The following is a 17,395-nucleotide window of genomic DNA, read 5'->3' on the forward strand; positions in this document are numbered from 1 at the left end:
AAGTTCAGCAGATGAAAGAAACATTTCAAAAGTGAAAGCAGGATCCAAAATATGTATGTTTGTACTTAATTGAATGTAGTTAATGTAATGTAGACTATCAAGTTCCTAAGGTTAGTGTTTGATGTGATTGGAACCGTATACAGCACTTTTTTACTCGCAACTAACAACACTGATGCAAACACAGCTAGATTTAGGGTTTAGTGTTGTGCAAGAGATGCAAGTAGAGGATGTCGTGTTCTCCTGCAGGGTGTAGCAACTCTCACTAAACACAGAGTTAAACCACAGCAAATAACAAGTGGGAGGCATGCAGTAAGACTGACCATTTACTGCGTGACTTCTCTCATTTGCATGCAGCGGTGAAAACTGTAAACAGAATGAATACGATATTTAGCCTCTGTGTCCTTCAATACAACCTATAATACTAATTTAGCCTAATAACATCCTAAAATGCAAAATATTGTGACTGAATCTAATGATTGGTTCTGCAGCCAACTTACATCCACTGTAAACAGCCTGACAGAAAATAACGGCTATAAAGGTCAAATTTACCACCTTACCAAAATAACTTCTGATACATGTTTAACAACGTGTCTACTATAGCACCATGTGATCAACTTGCGACATTGCTCAAACCGAGCTTCATAGTCAATGGCAGCAAATTAGGTCCTGTAATTGCATCAACATTCAAGCATGCTTGTTGCAGATCCCAGAAACAGTAAGTTACTAAACAGGATGCATGTCCCAGGAAGTATTGCCAACACAACTTAAAGCACTTAAGGATAGAGGAAAGTGTTTGTTTGAATGAGTGAATGAGGCGTGTTGTAGAAAGTGCTTTGAGTGCTCTGGGAGAGTAGAAAAGCATATGCAATTACTATGGCTTCTAAAGATGACACTTGCATTGTTGAACGTGGATGATTTGACACCAAGATGAATCAAAAAGGCAAGTGTAGTAGCCTTTATTGGACAAAAGAAGTACATTTTTTGCATTTGTTGACACTCTTCAGTCTTGAGTGTCTTGTACCAATTTCTACCAGTGGATGATTTCCCTGTTAAGTAATCTGCTGCAGTGATCTTCTAACCAAAAGCATTAACTTTATCTAGGCCTAAAGCGACAGTGATGACTTTTGGTACCTAACCATAACCAGATTGTGACCAAAAAGAAAAAGTAAAAAAATAAAGCTGAAAAATAGCAGCAAATCATACCCTTTCTTTCATGCAGTTATGCACTCTGCTAGGCGAGGTTGTTATGCAATCCAAAAATATAAACAAGGCAGAGAGTGGTTGCTAGCTTATGGTGAGGAAGCAGTCCTAAACATTGCGTTAGCTGATATTTGGTGGTTGTATCTTTGCTGTCGTAGCAACAAAACCTAATCACTGACAAGGCTAGCTAAAAGTTTCAATTAGCAGAGCCACGCTAGCTGCCTATAACTACACTGTTCTTGCACAGCACTGCATTTCACCAAAAATAACCATCTTACTCTCAGGTGTCGTCATAATGCAGTCTGTATAGGCGGCTGCTTTTTTAGAGCACTTAAATAATTGTGACTGATTGGCTATTACCTGCGCTATAGCTTGAAAAGTTAAACTCTTCTAAAATCTTCAGTGCATGTGTGAATCCCCACTATTTAGCTTCTCTCTGCGTTGTATTGCAGCAACAAAAAACACATTAAAGAACTCACTCTTGAGGAGAGAGTTTGTTATTATGTAAGACATACTTTTATGGGCATCCAAGATATGATCTAACTGAACCATACTTCGAGTCCAATTATTTTTCTGACAAAAACAAATGTACCTTTTCTTATCTTCGTCTTACGTCACTAAGAATTATATTCAAGAATTCTTCTATTTCCTCCTCTCTCACACACACAAATTATTCTAACTTTACCACAGTGGAGGTCTGGTACCGGCCTCTGTATATCTCCTTTTCTGGAAGTTCACCCCCCACCTATTGGGTGGTCTGTAGCATCACTGGGATCAGATTCTTTCCTTTCCCCCTTTGTCTTGCAGATAGAAAACAACATTTGGTTCGGGCTCTGCTCATAACTGACCCCATTCTCCCGTCTCTCTCTCTTTCTCTTCATCTTTGCTTTATTTTACTTTGCTTCTTGCTCTGGGTCTCTCTGTCTCCGTCCTCCTCTCCATCTGCTCCCCAGGCATTGAGGCCACTGACATTTGTTTCCATCCCTTCTTTTCTTCCCCTCCTTACAGTAAACACCTGCACGCTCTTCGAATGGAAAAACACAATGAATAGCGCTGCTGAAAGAGTGGTGACAGCTCTGAAGAGATCCCTTTCACATGCACAAACACAGGCGGGGGGACTGGGCGGGGTACCATGTGTGTGCGTGTGTGTGTGTGTGTCAGGGCCTAGGTTGGTAAGCTTGACCTTGATTTACATTCTCATTCAGTCATTATTCCTATTATCAGTCATTCAAATGTTGAAACATGTTTCAACTTTTGTGATCCATCATAAGTTCCTCAAACTAAAAAAAGTCTTATTATTCTAATCATACTATTCCTTTTTTGTCCATGACTTTATAAAAGTTGTAATTGGGGAAAGCCTGCAGTACATCATCAGGCAAAATGTTGGTAATTTATTATTACTTTTTTAATAAACAGCAAGTCTGTAGCCCCGGCGCTTATTTAACAGGACCGTGCCAATGTTTTTACATGTTTCAGCCCATTAAGTACAAATCGCCTGTGTTTTACATTCCTGCTGACTGTTTTCCAAAGCATACAATAAGTTTTTAGATTGATTTCCCACCCTCCAGGCAACCGCTGGTTTCCATTCATTTCCATATGAAAATCAACTTGAGAAACTTAGAACTTGCCTGAGATAGGTAATCTATCATAGTGAATAATATGTTGCATTTTCTTCTTTGGCAAAGTTACTTCTTTACATGCATGCTATAGTCAAGGAGAAAGACTAATTTGAAAGTTTAAATGAAAATAATATGTTGGCGTCAATTTGGAGCATTGGCTGTTGAACTGCAAGACTGAGAGACCACAAAGACTCTGTAACTGCGTTTTACTGGATTTTTCTGAATAGTGGCCATAGAGGTAATTGCAAGGCATTAGTGCTTTTAGTTTCTTTCGATTCCCCGTCATTCATTTGAGTCATGATGCGGTCCTGCATCTTTTCTTTATGTACGAGCATTTTCTGCATATGTTTAGATTATTATCTTTCAGCAGAAAAAAATGGCTTGTGGCTGCCTATCTGCTTAAGTCTGATGTGATTCTGGGCCCAAACGTTTCCTAAAAGCAAAGCACTGATGCACTGCTGACAGTTAAAAATGGCCCACGTCTTTCCAGCTCCAGTAAAACAATCAGAGTGGCTGCAGACGTTCATTTGGCAGGAAGACGCTAAGAGAACTTTGAAATGACACCGCCCACTAAACAAGGTTAGTTATTGATATTTTGCTGTGCAGGTTGGATTATTTGTTATATACAAATTGTGCTACTAAAGAGTGATTCTTTTCTCTCACTATAGTGTACACTGTGAGTTTTTAAAAACTTAGCTTAAAGATGTGTTACTGTAGACAGTAGAAAAGGTGGACATGGCCACCGTGATATCAGCCATGTGTTAGCGAAGTCCTGTTGTGAAGCATTAAGCTAAACATTTTCACCGTCACCATCTTGGTGATTTGAACATGGTTGTGATGAGCTTGTGGCAACTGTAACGTGGACGTGAGCTCACATGTCAGTGTTTCCTTGCGTTTACATTTTATCACAGATTAAAATAGTAATAATTTGCACTATGAGTGCTATCATACTGTATAGTGATTGTCATTGCAGAGGTTTCTTCCTGTTAAAAGGGGAGTTTTCTTTCCACTGTCACCTGTTCACTGCTTGTTCAAAGGGGACCGTCTGATTGTTGGGGTTTTCTCTGTAACATTGTAGGATCTTTATCTTACAATTATCAAGCGCCTCGAGGCAACTGTTGCTGTCATTTGGCGCCTTATAAATAAAACTGAATTGAGTGCCCTTTTATAATGTCTATGCCACACGTGTATAATGCTAACAAGAAGCTGTAGGGGCTGACAATGAAAACTGAACAGCGATTGGAGCTTCAAGTCTTTTTTAAAAAAGCAAAGAACAAAGCTTTTCAGCAGGTCAAAAGAGCAAAATGCACCTGTGTAGATATTTTGCCAATGGCAAAGGTGTGCTACAAGCTCTGATTTGTCAGATTAGTTTTAAGGAATAAAGCACTGCAGCTCAGCAAAAAGAGGAGCCTCAGTTAACACAACAGACACCACATTCAGGAACCTGGGTTAATATTACATCGCTTCACAAGCAGATAAACTTTGCTATCTAATAAGTTTCAAAAAACGGGGCCATCAAATTGGTTTATTATTTACGATAATTGTGGTACTTATAAGAAATAGATATCAGTATAATTTCAGTAACTTGATTATATTATATAGTGTTGATTATTCTTTTTGTGTCCAGTAAAAATGTTTGCTATGAAATAGATCTACCTGGTTAGAACAGGTGTGCGACAGTGAAGGCGTGCAAAAAGTTTTTAGTTTTATTTAAAATCAACCTGTTGACTTAAATTTGTAAAGAAGTATGAGCATTGAATTTCGGAAACTTCACCAGGCAATAGAAATATTAGGGACATCTGCAGTAGTAAATACTACACCAATTTGAAACACAAAAGGATAAACTGTTACTAAAGTAACATTTGAGCTTAACTACACATCAGCAGAGGTGGCAAAAGTACAGACATTATGTACTTAAGTACATAATGAGCTCACAGATACCCGTGTCAAAAAAATACTCCAGTAAAAGCACTGAATCAACTTCTTTACTCAAATAAAATTGAAATATATTCAACGTAAGAAATAAAAAAGTAGCTTCTTGAAGGACAAGTCTACTAAAAATGTTTTCACAAATGAACTAAACCTTGTGCTGCATTAATATAGTAATACAATAATATTAGTACATGAGAATACAAATATTATACCACTCTAAATCTAATTCTAATGAATGTACTCATTTTGAATCTGTTATGTAGGACAAATACAGTGACAGAGAATTGTACAATTAATAACTATTTTCTGTCGCCTATAGTGTACACTGTTAAAAAAAATTCCGTTATAAAACGGAAAAAGTGCTGGTAATTAATTACCAGCACTTTTTCCGTTATTGTACGGGCACTTCCGTAAACCTTAAAACGGATATTTCTGTAGATTTACCCGAGTTTTTCTGTACCATTGACGGACATTTCCGTCAAACCTAAAATGGAAAATTCCGTATTTTCCATAAATTTCGGCGTTATTGCACAGACAATTCCGTAAACCCTATAACAGATATTTCCGTAGATTTACCTGACTTTTTCTTTACCATTTACGGACAGTTCCATCAAACCTAAAATGGAATATTTCGTATTATTTAAGTACTCAATCCATACCATTTACGGACACTTCAGTCATCCTAAAATGTTTAATTCTGTACCATTCTCTATACCGTTTACCATCAATAAAGCACAAATGTAGAATCACAGCAATTATTTATTTCCTTTAACAGCTGCCAGTGCTTTAAAGTGATTTCACTTTTTGTGGTGAATGATTTGCAATATTTACACTACAACCATTAAAACATTCAGAACATCACCTTCACATTCAGAGAAATTTTACATACATAAACCAGCTGTTTTCTCAAAGAAGTACAGCCATGTCCTTTAACAGGGAGATGCCAAATCTAGCAACTTTTTAGCATCCACAGGCTGACAGGCATTAATAACAAATTGATTTGTTAAAGACAATGACAAAATAAGACAATAAAACTGCCAGCATTGCTGTTGCTGTCTCACCTGTCAGTGCAAAATGAGGAGCCCCCTCCAGGAGGATGCAGAAACCTACACCTCCAACTCCACATATCACACCGACAGGCAGAGCTCTGCAACCAGTGGCTGACCTTTCTACAAAAAACAAATAGAACATTAGAAGTATTACATTATACAACTTTTCTATAAAACATCAGTGCAGCAATAACAACCATGACCTTAGAAGGATGACTGTGCAACATGCCATAAAGAGATTTTTAAAACTCTTAAAACAACTTAAAACTAAAAAAAAATTAAAACGTACACCTCCAACTCCACAATGACAGGAAAAGCTTAACTGGAATGACAAATATCACCCACCTTCCCTCCCCCTTAACATGGGGGATTTGAAACTGCAGCATGTGTGTTGTGGGCATCTAGTTAAAACATCTGAACTCACCTAATACTGTAAAAATCTGTATTTCTACTCCCAAGCCCCATGTTTTTGGATTTGCCTTTGTGTGTGTGTGTGTGTGTGTGTGTGTGTGTGTACATTCAGTCCAAAAAGGTATTTTCTGAGCTCTGAGAACAGCTCAAATGGCCCATTCAGATTCCTTCTGCTTGCATTCAGATTCCTTCAGCTGAGAAACCAGCTTGCACACCTGTGGAGGAATGAAGTGCCGTTTCTTCCCCTTCTTCTCTGCCTTGGAGCCTCGCTCAGGATTGACCCCAAAGAAAACTCTGAGGGAAAAAAAAAACAATAGTGATATGCAGACAAAGTTTGCACATGTAGTGTGGCTTGACAGGAGTGGAGCAGTTCAATAAAATCCTACATTTGTTTTCTTCAATATGCCCCTATGTGTGAACCTCTCTATCATTCTAGTTGACCATCTGTCTAGAACCCAATGTTGTTGTGGTGCTGGTGCCAGTGGCTAAGCTCTCTTCCTTTGTCTTTTCAAGACACATGCATTCACACTGTGCATATACAGAAATGTTTGCAAGGGTGAGAAGTCTGCTTATCACCAACACATGACAGCATGCATCCTCAATGTGTATGCAGGGATATTATAAATGCACAGAACACAGAAGGGGATAGAAAACACAGTTGACATTGTCCTATCAAAAGGTGTAACAGCACATTTGAACACGGACTGTCCTGGGGGTTATTCAAACATGGAGTGGAGAAACTGTGACATTCAGTGCACGTTACACATCAGTACAAGTATTAACATTTGGGCATGAATCCACTATGTAGTATTTTTTAAATTAATATGTTTAGTCTTTCCTTCGGGGGGGGGAGGGGGTCCCTGGAACAACATATTTTGAGTTTGGGGTCTGCAGCCAAATAAATTTCAGTTTGTGTGTCTTTGACATGAAAAGGTTTGACCACCACTGACATAACCTGGTCTCAGGTGCTAATGGTTTTAAAGAGATAGCTCAAACCATTCTGAGAAAAATGTGTTTTTGCTCCATTTCCCAACTGGAATCATGTTATGTTTGTTTTGTTATTGATTGACTTAGGACACTATTTAAAGCAAAAAGCATGTTACCTGCCCTTTAAAAAGATATGACACATTTATTCCAACAATAGTCTTCAACAGGGAGCTACAAAATCTCTGAACAAATCCATATTCAGGGGGATCATAAGCCAATAACAGCTGATCTAAAAGCTCACAGCATGTGACGACACATTTTGAGCTTGTACATCTCAGACAAACGGGTTTAGTGTAGATTGACAAAAAGCAGGTCAGGTGCAGAAAGGCACGGCAAAGTCACATTTACAAAGTATTTCCAAACAATGAGTGCTTACCTTTGCATGAATTCGAGAGTAAAAGCCATCTCCGGTGGGTATTGGACGTTCCAGACATAAAACATGGAGAAGACGTAGCTCAAGGCCACAATGGGAGAGGTGATGTGGTCATTGACAAGTAACCCATCAACAGCAATCTTGAATTGCTGGTCACCTTAAACACAGATAAAAACCATGTACCATTTACAAAAAAAAAAAAAATCCTATATTTTAAGGCAAGCAAAACATTTCTTTAATAAATATGACACAACAACAGCTTATAACAACAGCTAACAACAGCTTGCTGGGATACAAAAAAAGATTTAACTACAAACCTCTGATTAGGATGCATGGGGTCACTGGGAGTTCGACTTCAGGATCTGCAGAGATCTGTTTTGGTGACAGACATAATACATGAATTAATGTTTCCAGTACACACAAACCTGCTGGCAAATTGACTATCTGCTAGTGTCTTCATCAGACAGAGGTAGCCATTATGCAAAAACATTAATGTAAATAGTTTATAGATAGAGAGTTTATAGAGAATATCAGCAGCACAATTAGGGGAATCTATACTTCCTACTGTGGTTGGTTACTTGGTTCACCACTGGATGCAAATAATTATCTTGCACACAGTTTAAAATCTACAACATCTACCTCTTTTTTGTGGAAGAGTTTATAAGAGTCTTCCTTGAAGTATTTTGAAATGCCACAGATGAGCTGTATTGGACCTTCGCCCATCTTCATCCCTTTGGAGTCAAGGAAGTCATTGATCCCCTTTTCTTTTTTGGAAAGTTCCTGTTCAAGGTTCAAGGTGTTAATTTTGTACAAGTACATAAGACTAACACTCATTTTCGTTTGGAGCTATGGAGAGAATTTTGAAAAAAATAAAAATAAAAATGAATTATTTCATTTTCATTTGCAACCTGTTCTGTTTTGATCTCAAATGTCCTGCTTTTTTGGTTGTCACTTCCTGATTTTTGGTCTCAAATCTATTCCATTTGATTGTTCATCCAAGTTATTCTATTTGATTGGTTGCCAGTTTATCTTTTTTGGTCTCAACTCTCTTTTTGGTTGCAAATCTTTTTCTGATTGATTAATAAAGACAAAATTCTCTCCATATGGAGCAGCACAGCACAATCATAATAATAACAATAACAACACACCTGTGCCAGCTTGTTTTGTACAGAGAAGCCAAGGAGTTTAGATGCATGATCAAACAGGTGAGGAACTTCAAACAGGAACGGCCACTCGTCCTTTACAACGGCAATAGTGGTATCATCATCGTTGAGGATTTCACGCTGAATGGGATATGTTTCAGTCATCAATTTTCGAACAGATGACTCCTAAAGATATGAGGCAGTTAGACAAACAGTCGAACAGTTAGTCAAACTAACCAATTAAAATAATAAAACGGGGTATCAATTTCAATTGACTATGGGCATAGTGATCTACAGACGATCTACAATTTCACAATGTGTCCTAAATTGTACTTGGACCCAGACCTTATCACATTACTCCTGCTATATACTATTGCTGTGTGAATGGTTGTATGTCTAGATGGTGGACTGTAGGAACCGAATTGCCCTTCGAGGATTAATAAAGCTTTCTGTATCTGTAATGGATGATTGCAGACCCACCTGAAGATCCTGGGTTTGAAAGGCACGTTTCAACTCATCTCGTTTAGACAGCAGGTCTTCTCTACACACGGCCCCCTCAATGATTGGATCCCACGCCACACATCCATACAGATCTGAATTCCTGGGCCTTTTCTTTGTTGAATTTTCACCCCCTGCTTGCCTCTTCAGTGAGCTTTGTGGCCTCTTCATATTTTCAATTCTGTGTTCCAGCTGACGAAAGAGAGTTTCAGAACCATCTTTTGCAAAAGGTTTGTTTCCAAACGGCTCTGTCAGCTTGAAGGAGGCAGGATATTGTCCTACAATCATACTGGCGAGTTCCCTCAGCTTTTGTCTACCAGGTCTTCCTGGGTGTTTATGGAGGTAATCTTCAGCGACGATCCGAACCATCTCTCGTCTGTCTTTCCCCATTATGTACTTTTTTTCACGCAACTCATCCATGACTTTTGAGGGAAATTTGTGCCATGGTACAGAATATGCGTCTTGGGATGGGGAGTCGGATGTCTCAGGTGGTGTTGAGGGCAGCTGAAACCTCTGTGGTTCAGGTGTTGATGAGGGGCCAGGCCGGGTGAACTGCGGTGGAGTTTGTGAATCTATGGATGACATGACAAACATCTCCATAAATTAAACACATCACAATTGTTGCAAATCAATTAATACATTGGTCCTCAATGTCCAGTTTGGGTCAACCAGGAATACAAATGGACCTAATTATGAAAACCAATTATAGAGTAATTATTGCCATGTACAGCTGATGGCAACTTTTATTTTGCATTTTTGGAATAAACCTTTGTAGTTTCAGAAAACTTGCATTAAAACAGAGGGGCAAAAACTCACCTGCTTCCAATGCTTTGACAGCTCTGACGAATCTTTTGCACTGAATGAATGGCAGAGTGTCTTTAATGTCCTCCGGGTCCACAAGGCTCAGGTCATCTACAGAGAGAACTCCTAATTCCTCCAGTTTAGCCGTGAGTGTATCCATCTGATCGCTACTGAGCGATGGCATTGCTTTCTTGACATAGTTTTTCACAAGTTCCATGTTGGTGTGTGTTTAAGAGGAATGAGCCACCGAGTACCTCTCTGGTAAGAATAAAGTGGATGATAATCATCAAGTTTGTTCAAATCATGGCAACTGAACAGGTCAGAAGCATTTTCATCAAGTTCATAGAGTCCAAGATCAGGTATCCAGCTGGCAGTTTTCCCTCGAAGCAAAAGTAGGACAGTAGTTTCATTTTTTACAAAAATGCTTGCTATTTGTCCTAACTGCAGTAGTCCTTTTGCGTAGCTCAGTAAGACCAGCATTCAATTTGCATATGTAGTGCCTTTAACCTGCACACTCTCTGTGACAACTGAGTTACTTGAGTTCAAATCAAATTCTCCAACCACTGTCTTTATGTTCTGGTCATAGAGCTCTGGATAGAACCGTGTTGAGTCTGAGACATGAACCTGGGAACGAAACAAGGTACCACAAGACTGATAAGCCTGAAGCAACTGGTGCCGTTCAGCCAGAGACTTGGTTACATTTATGAAGTTCTTACTTGCCCTAATGCACCTTTTAAAATAAGAATGTAATGCCTTGTGCATAGGGCTCTGCTCGTATATACTATTCCCAAGAGATGTTACAGTCTCCCTTGGAACACCATACTGCCCCAGTTCACAGGCTAGTGCATCCACAGTATATTCCTGTTGAATATCACTTATAGTTCTCATTTCATTTGCTATTTCTGTTATTGTGGAGGCTGGAACCAAATATTTTGCCTGTAAACCCAAGTAAAACTGAGCAAGACTCTCTGTGAAGTTGTCTTTCACTTGATCACTGCAGAAATTATCACTTTGTTCTGCATCAATGTTAAAACTTTCAGGTTCTTCAGGTTCTACATGTGATCCTTCACCTTGGAAAGACCGTTCTGTTAGTTCACATATATGAACTGGGGCTATCTTGGTAACATCCCACCCTTTATGGTATCTGGAAATATGCGTTAGGGATGACTTTACATTGAATGTCTTAGAACATCCATCAAAGGGACATGTTACAGTCAAACCCTCATCTATGTGACCACTCAAATGACACTTTAAAGTTTTAAGATCATCATATTCACTGCTGCAAAAATTAAACAAGCACCTTAACTGTACAGACACATTACGGTTCCATGTTTGTGTGCTCCTTCTGTCTACATGAGCTCGTGACATATGCACAGCAAGGCTACTGTATGTGTTAAACTTCCTTCTGCAATCCCTATGGCCACATAAAAAAGATACATTATTATTATTTCTGTGTGTTCGGCAGTGTTTCAAGTAATCAGTCGAAGACCGAGCGTTAAAGCCACAAATGTTACAAGTCAACATTTTTAAGAGATTGAATTTGCCAATTGACGGATAGCCAGAATCAGAACAGAATCAATATGAAAACAATAAATTTATATCAGCACAGTGAAGCATATTCACTTTTCAGGTACCTTCAAATAAGTAATCTGCGTTGGGCTGCATGGGCCACTCTCTTTGGGCTGCAATGTTTTCTGCAATGAAATCTGATTCTACTTAACTATCACCCCTTTTAATTATTACCATGTTCAGTTGCATGCTAACGTAACACAGCGAGCTATAACAATACACACATGTGGCTAATTTACACACACACAAACGCGCGCATCCAACTTATGGGCTAACGTTAACTTTAGTTGGGCAAACCACGCTTCAAAATAACGCAAAACCCACACATTCAAATGTTACCATGAAACACACACGGCTACGAACTGACTATCGAGACCAAATTTCATGTAAGAGGGAGGGAAAAAAATGGTTTTTGACGTACTTACGAAGCGCAGGCGGCTAGCTAATGCTAACGCAGCTAGCAGCAAACGTCCACTCACATACACACCACTACCAACTGCCTATCGAGACCAATTTAATGTACGAGGGGGAACAAGGTGGCACTCCATTCTCATTCTCATTCCACACAACCAACCTGTTTCCAACTTTCCTTGTGACTTGCAGAAATTTAGGTAGGCACTGACCGCACTGAAAGTAATGGCGTCGGAATATTCTGGCTGGGGGAGAAAATTCTGCCTCGCGCAACAGCAAACTTTCCGTATTTCGCAAAACGGAGCGAATCCGTAGCAAATCCACGGTAAAGGGACCCCTAAATTTACGGATTTTTTTAACAGTGTACACAAACTTTGCCTTCGAACCTAAACAGGAAAATGAGAACAGTCAGGGGTTACAGTGAGTAACTAGCACAAAAACAGATTTTCTTTCAGTTTCTTTAATGGAGTTGATGAAAATTGCCAAACACAGTTTGACAGGCATAATACAATTTTTGAACCAACAAGGTGATTCCCAAAGAACTATTGGCCTACAACTTGGCATATCTCAGTATGCTCTCCAGTGTGTCCTCACTGGACACCAAATTTGAGGACAAACCAGACAAGTGGAAAACACAAGAAGAAATGATGGACCTAAAGGTATCTACAGCCGATGATCAAAACCTGAAAGTCATGTCCTTAAGAAATAGGGAAAAATCAGGACCTGAGAGATACATCTGGCCCTTAAGTTAATGCGTCTATTGTTTGCCAAAACCTCATTAGAAATGGTCTCAGTGGAAGGGTGGCTGTCAAGCAGCCATTCTTAAGGAAAGGAAACAAAGAGAAAAGGGTGAGGTTTGCCAGTGTTTTTCAGTCCAGTTCTTGTGTAATTTGGCATTCGCCATATTGCATGTTAAAAAAACTATTTTGACAGAGAACTAAATAAAAGGCAGCCAACATCCAAGGAAGAGCTTTGGAATGTTCTTCAAGAAGCTTGGTGAAGTATTCCCTGAAGGCTACTTAAAGAAATTACAAGAAAGCTTAAGACTTCTTGCAGAAGTATTGACAAAACAGTATTTGGTCATACCTATTTGAATTGACTCTTCTTTGAATTCTAAATGTTAGAAAGATAAAGAGGGAAAAATGTTTTGATAATAAAAACAGACAGAAAATAATGAATAGTTAAAAAAAGAAGGAAAAAAAACCCACCTCAAAATCCAGGGACAGGTAATGCAAGGACGCAGATACCTGCTAACTAACAATGAGGCACATAAAAATAATACATGTAAGTAATATATTAGATTTGTTACTCCACCTGTTTTGGTGGACTGAAAGCAAGTCAGTCATCTTATTGGTCTGTTAATTCCATTAATAATGCTCCAAAAGGACAGCACAACACAAACATAGTGGAGAGTTGACTTAAATGAAAAGAAGTGACGCTTATCTGACAGTTAGCAGCTACAGCTAACCGTCTGCTAGGTTAGCTGTAGTTGCTAGGTTAGCATGCTACTCTTGGACAGCCTCGAGTGGCTGCTGGCCATTAAGTGGTCTTTTGCACTTCAAAGTTCACTTTGTTTCTCAGGGATGAACAAAGAAGACACTTTCATTAATTTCAATCTTTGTTTGTTATTTCTATTGGTAAGAGATGTAATAATACCCGTTTCACTCAGTGAGTCACTCTCTTTTTTGTCTTATTCAACTCAGATCTCTAGAAATCACAACAATATACACCTCGAGGTAAACACTCTACAATGTTAAAGAGAAAACTCAAACACAAATTTAGATGCAATTAAATATCAACAGCAAATATGCCTGAAGGAAAGTCAGGTTATGAAAAAACCCAAAATTATTTGTTTGTTGACAGTAAACATATCCGTAATATACCATTAAATTTTTTTCCTGTGATGTAGTCTTAATCGGGACCTCGAGATCTTCCAATTAGGCCTCTTTCTCTTGTCTTGCTAGCAGAGCAGTCCTCTGCCTCTGCGTCATGCAGTTGGTTTGCAGCTTTGGTATTTTCTAGTTCTTATTTGAAGTTTAGCGCTTTCAAATCATTTTGCTCATGAAAGGCCTCACTGGTGCAGAACTTGGCTTTGAGCTATGCAATCTTACAGTGGGCTCTCTCTTCTTCTTCCTTGTTTTCAGCAGCCTGCTCACCCAGGTGTTTCTGAGCTTTTAGGAGCTCTCTTGGAGCTGGTTGATCTTCGCCCGCTGCTTCTTGCATTGGATCTCTAAATCAGCCTCTCTGGTTGTTTTCAGTTCTGTGGAAACTTGTGTGAAGCCTATATTTGTGCTGAAGACTCCGAGTGGCTGTTTTAAATGCACCAAATATAAATGCACTAATGTAAAAGTAAAAGTAAGTGCTAACAAATCTTCAATGCAGCTTTACAACTTTAGTATTTAAAACCTATGGAAACTACTGACTAATCTGTTGAGTAGAAGCCTCCCTCACTTCCATTTTCATCAGCATGTTAAGTCTGACACACAGAACAGAATCATATTCCCTACAGTATAAAAAAAAGAGCGACTGCAGCGAACAAAGAGTCCCTCACATCAAGCGGGAGAAGCATTCAGGCCGGGGTGTGCTGAGTCACTTCGGTTAATGCTCCAATAGATGGACCTAGGGCTCTTATTTTGGCAGCCGGCTCTCAGAGCAGTCACTGATATGATATACAGCAGCTCTTAATACACTCACTGCCTCTCAAATATGTAATGGAGCAAATTAATGCAGTCGCTTCAGACGGAGAAGCCCAGAATTGAAAACCAATTTAATCAACCTTTGTCTATGTCTGTCATTTTTCTCCCCTCTCTTTTCCATCAGCTGCCTCCCCTCCTCCTTGTTCGCTCTTGGCTTTCTCATCGAGGGGGGAAAAATGGCATGCGGAGGCAGGCTGGGAGAACAGGGAGGGGTGCGGACAGGGTTTGTATGGCCGGGAAGAGCTCATCCTTAGCTTTCCTGCCTGGAATTCATTGCAGGTTCATTTGTTAACTTCCTCTAACATTATGGTAATGTGCTGCAATTTTCATCGCTGGCACAAAGTCGCAAGCAAATACAGGATGAGTTTTCGAACGCTAGCTTTCAATGCGTCGTACATCATCATTAATTGGAAACCGTTGAGTTCTAGGCTAGATCCAGATTGGATTTTTCTTTATCAGGGTCCAAAAAACGTGATCCGCTTCCTAATAGCCAACCTCTGGAATGGAATGGATTAGTGTTATTGAGAGATGAGGAGAAATCCTCAATAAATCAACAATTTTCTTCTAATCAGGCACTGGCGGGGGAGAAAGGGTTGAGTGCTCAATCAGGGGATCAAAAGTATGAGGGTTTTTTTCTTTCCAGTTGGTAGCAAACCAGTGCAGATCAGCTGAAGCCAGGGAGAAGACGGGAATGACGTGCCACTTCTTACTCTTCATTCCTCTCTTATACAGCTTCTAATATTCATCATAATCTCTTTCAGCTCTGTCACACACATCACGCACTTCTAAACCCCCAGCTGCACTGTCTCCCTCCTCGTTTGTTCAGCTCACTCCCTCTTTTTTCTAAGTTAGAGGACGCACATCACATGCGTGCTTGATGGCCCTCTAATAGCTTTAGTGGACTGGCATAATCTGGCTAGCCTGGTGTGGTACACGTTAATGGCATGTTGTACACCAACCCCAGCGGCGATGGATGTTATTAGTGTCTTGTCATTAGTGTGTCGCTGCCTGCCCTCCATCTGCTGCCCCACCCCCTCAGTCTCTCCAGGGTGTTTCTGGGATACCGTCCCGGTGACCTCTGTGGCAAGGCTGAGCCGCTTAGCATCGCCACCTGATGGCCACCCTCGGCAACGTGACAAATCTTATTACCTGAAGGACATCCGTGAGAGTCAGCGCTCTGTGATCGCATCTCTCGTTCTTTCTCTTTCTCTCTCACTCTCTCTCATCCACACACACACACACACACACACACACACACACACACACACACACACACACACACACACACACACACACACACACACACACACACACTCGGCTCGGCTAGGTATGAGCTAAGATGTATGCCAGGATACACAAAAACACAAGGACAATAGAAGTGTACATGTTTTAAGATGGCATTTGACAATATCCCCACGTACAACATTTACAAGAATAGACACACACACACAAACTAAAATTTGGTGTTTGTGTGTGTCTATAAATCTGTTGAAACAAAGCAGTAAAAGGGAGAAGTGTGTTGCTTGGCCATCTGAAGGATTCCACTTTTTGTGTCAGTGTGGGTGGGCATCTGGTTGATTTTGGCTTAAAGCCTCTAGTCAGAGATCTGAAATGTGAAATGAATGCAGAGCTTATTTAAGAATGGCATTATGCTGTGGTTTAAACTGTTGCTTCTCTAGATGGTGATTGGTTCTGACTGGTTCCAGGACTAGATAGGTGTGCAAACAGAAACCAAGTTTATATTAATGGCTCAATGCACACTTTTACAAAAGTAAAAGTGCCTTGCCCCCTCTGCAACCATCACTATCAACTGATGTAAATGAATGTTCACAGATACACAGGAACCACTGGCAGCATGGTCATTTTGTGCCACCTGCAACCTTTTTATTAATTCCCCTTTCTATTTTATTCCACTTGGCTGAATTTTTCTGCCTGGCACCAGGGCTTGAAATAGAATTGCAGCAAAACACATTAGAAGAATAATCAAAGTATCTCCCACAGTAATATGGTTAGACCCCCACCCTCATTTGACTCGTTCTTTTTGGACTTTTTTTTGTCCCGTTGAGTAAGAACTGTCACCACTTGCGTCACATCAGAGTGCCTTCAGAAGGAGGGTACAGCTTAGTAACTGAGGAACAGTGACAGAGGGAAACTAAACGATAGATGATAAGATTAAGTCAGAGAGAAAGGGAGCAAGAGGACAAGAAAGACAGAAAACATGGAAGAGTGAGACAAAGGGAAGGAAGAGTAGGGATAAGAGGGATTTCCCAAGTGGAAATGTAGAAGTCTCATGGACGGGCGACAGAAGCTGAAGAGTTTTATCCCAAAACTGATAAATGGTGTGTGGCGGCAGTGAGCTATTTGAGGATCAGTTTGACCTTCTGAGGCATTAAAGGGAATGAAAACCACAAATCTCTAATAGCCTATACAAATTTATGAGGTCATTTACGAACATAATATATATGTGAATGCAGATTTTTTTGTAGATGCATTAAAACGCACATAACTTCATTTAAGGCCATAGCCGAATAATTAGCATCTGTCATCGTTTTGCTACCAGTTCTGAATTTAAGACATTTTTTCAGACATTAAGTGAAAGTGTCACGATCCTGGGTCTTATGACCCAGTGTTTTGAGTTTTAGTTCATTTTTGATGTTTTAGTTTATGTAAGCCCTTCAGGTTCCTAAGTTCATTTGTTATCATGCTT

The 17,395-nt window shown here is 39.7% G+C and overlaps 1 protein-coding gene across 3 annotated transcripts; it reads right to left on the reverse strand.

The window, feature by feature from the left end:
* Positions 1-5,492: 5,492 nt before the first annotated feature.
* Positions 5,493-11,831, reverse strand: LOC113036823 (uncharacterized). 3 transcript variants are annotated; one of them, XM_026193346.1, is made up of 7 exons: positions 11,647-11,831; positions 9,194-9,783; positions 8,720-8,899; positions 8,211-8,351; positions 7,889-7,943; positions 7,575-7,728; positions 5,493-6,505 (listed from the first exon to the last, which is right to left on the reverse strand). In XM_026193346.1, exons 1-7 carry the CDS (start codon positions 11,675-11,677, stop codon positions 6,358-6,360), a joined length of 1,299 nt encoding a protein of 432 aa, XP_026049131.1. In that variant the 5' UTR covers positions 11,678-11,831; the 3' UTR covers positions 5,493-6,357. The 3 variants fall into 3 exon arrangements, with proteins under 3 accessions (XP_026049131.1, XP_026049128.1, XP_026049127.1); XM_026193343.1 differs by lacking the exon at positions 11,647-11,831 and adding an exon at positions 10,028-10,735 and having other exon boundaries at positions 8,720-8,854; XM_026193342.1 differs by lacking the exon at positions 11,647-11,831 and adding an exon at positions 10,028-10,735.
* Between the last annotated feature and the right edge of the window lie 5,564 nt (positions 11,832-17,395).

This window comes from Astatotilapia calliptera, chromosome 14 (assembly GCF_900246225.1).
Source record: "Astatotilapia calliptera chromosome 14, fAstCal1.2, whole genome shotgun sequence".
Taxonomy (NCBI): domain Eukaryota; kingdom Metazoa; phylum Chordata; class Actinopteri; order Cichliformes; family Cichlidae; genus Astatotilapia; species Astatotilapia calliptera.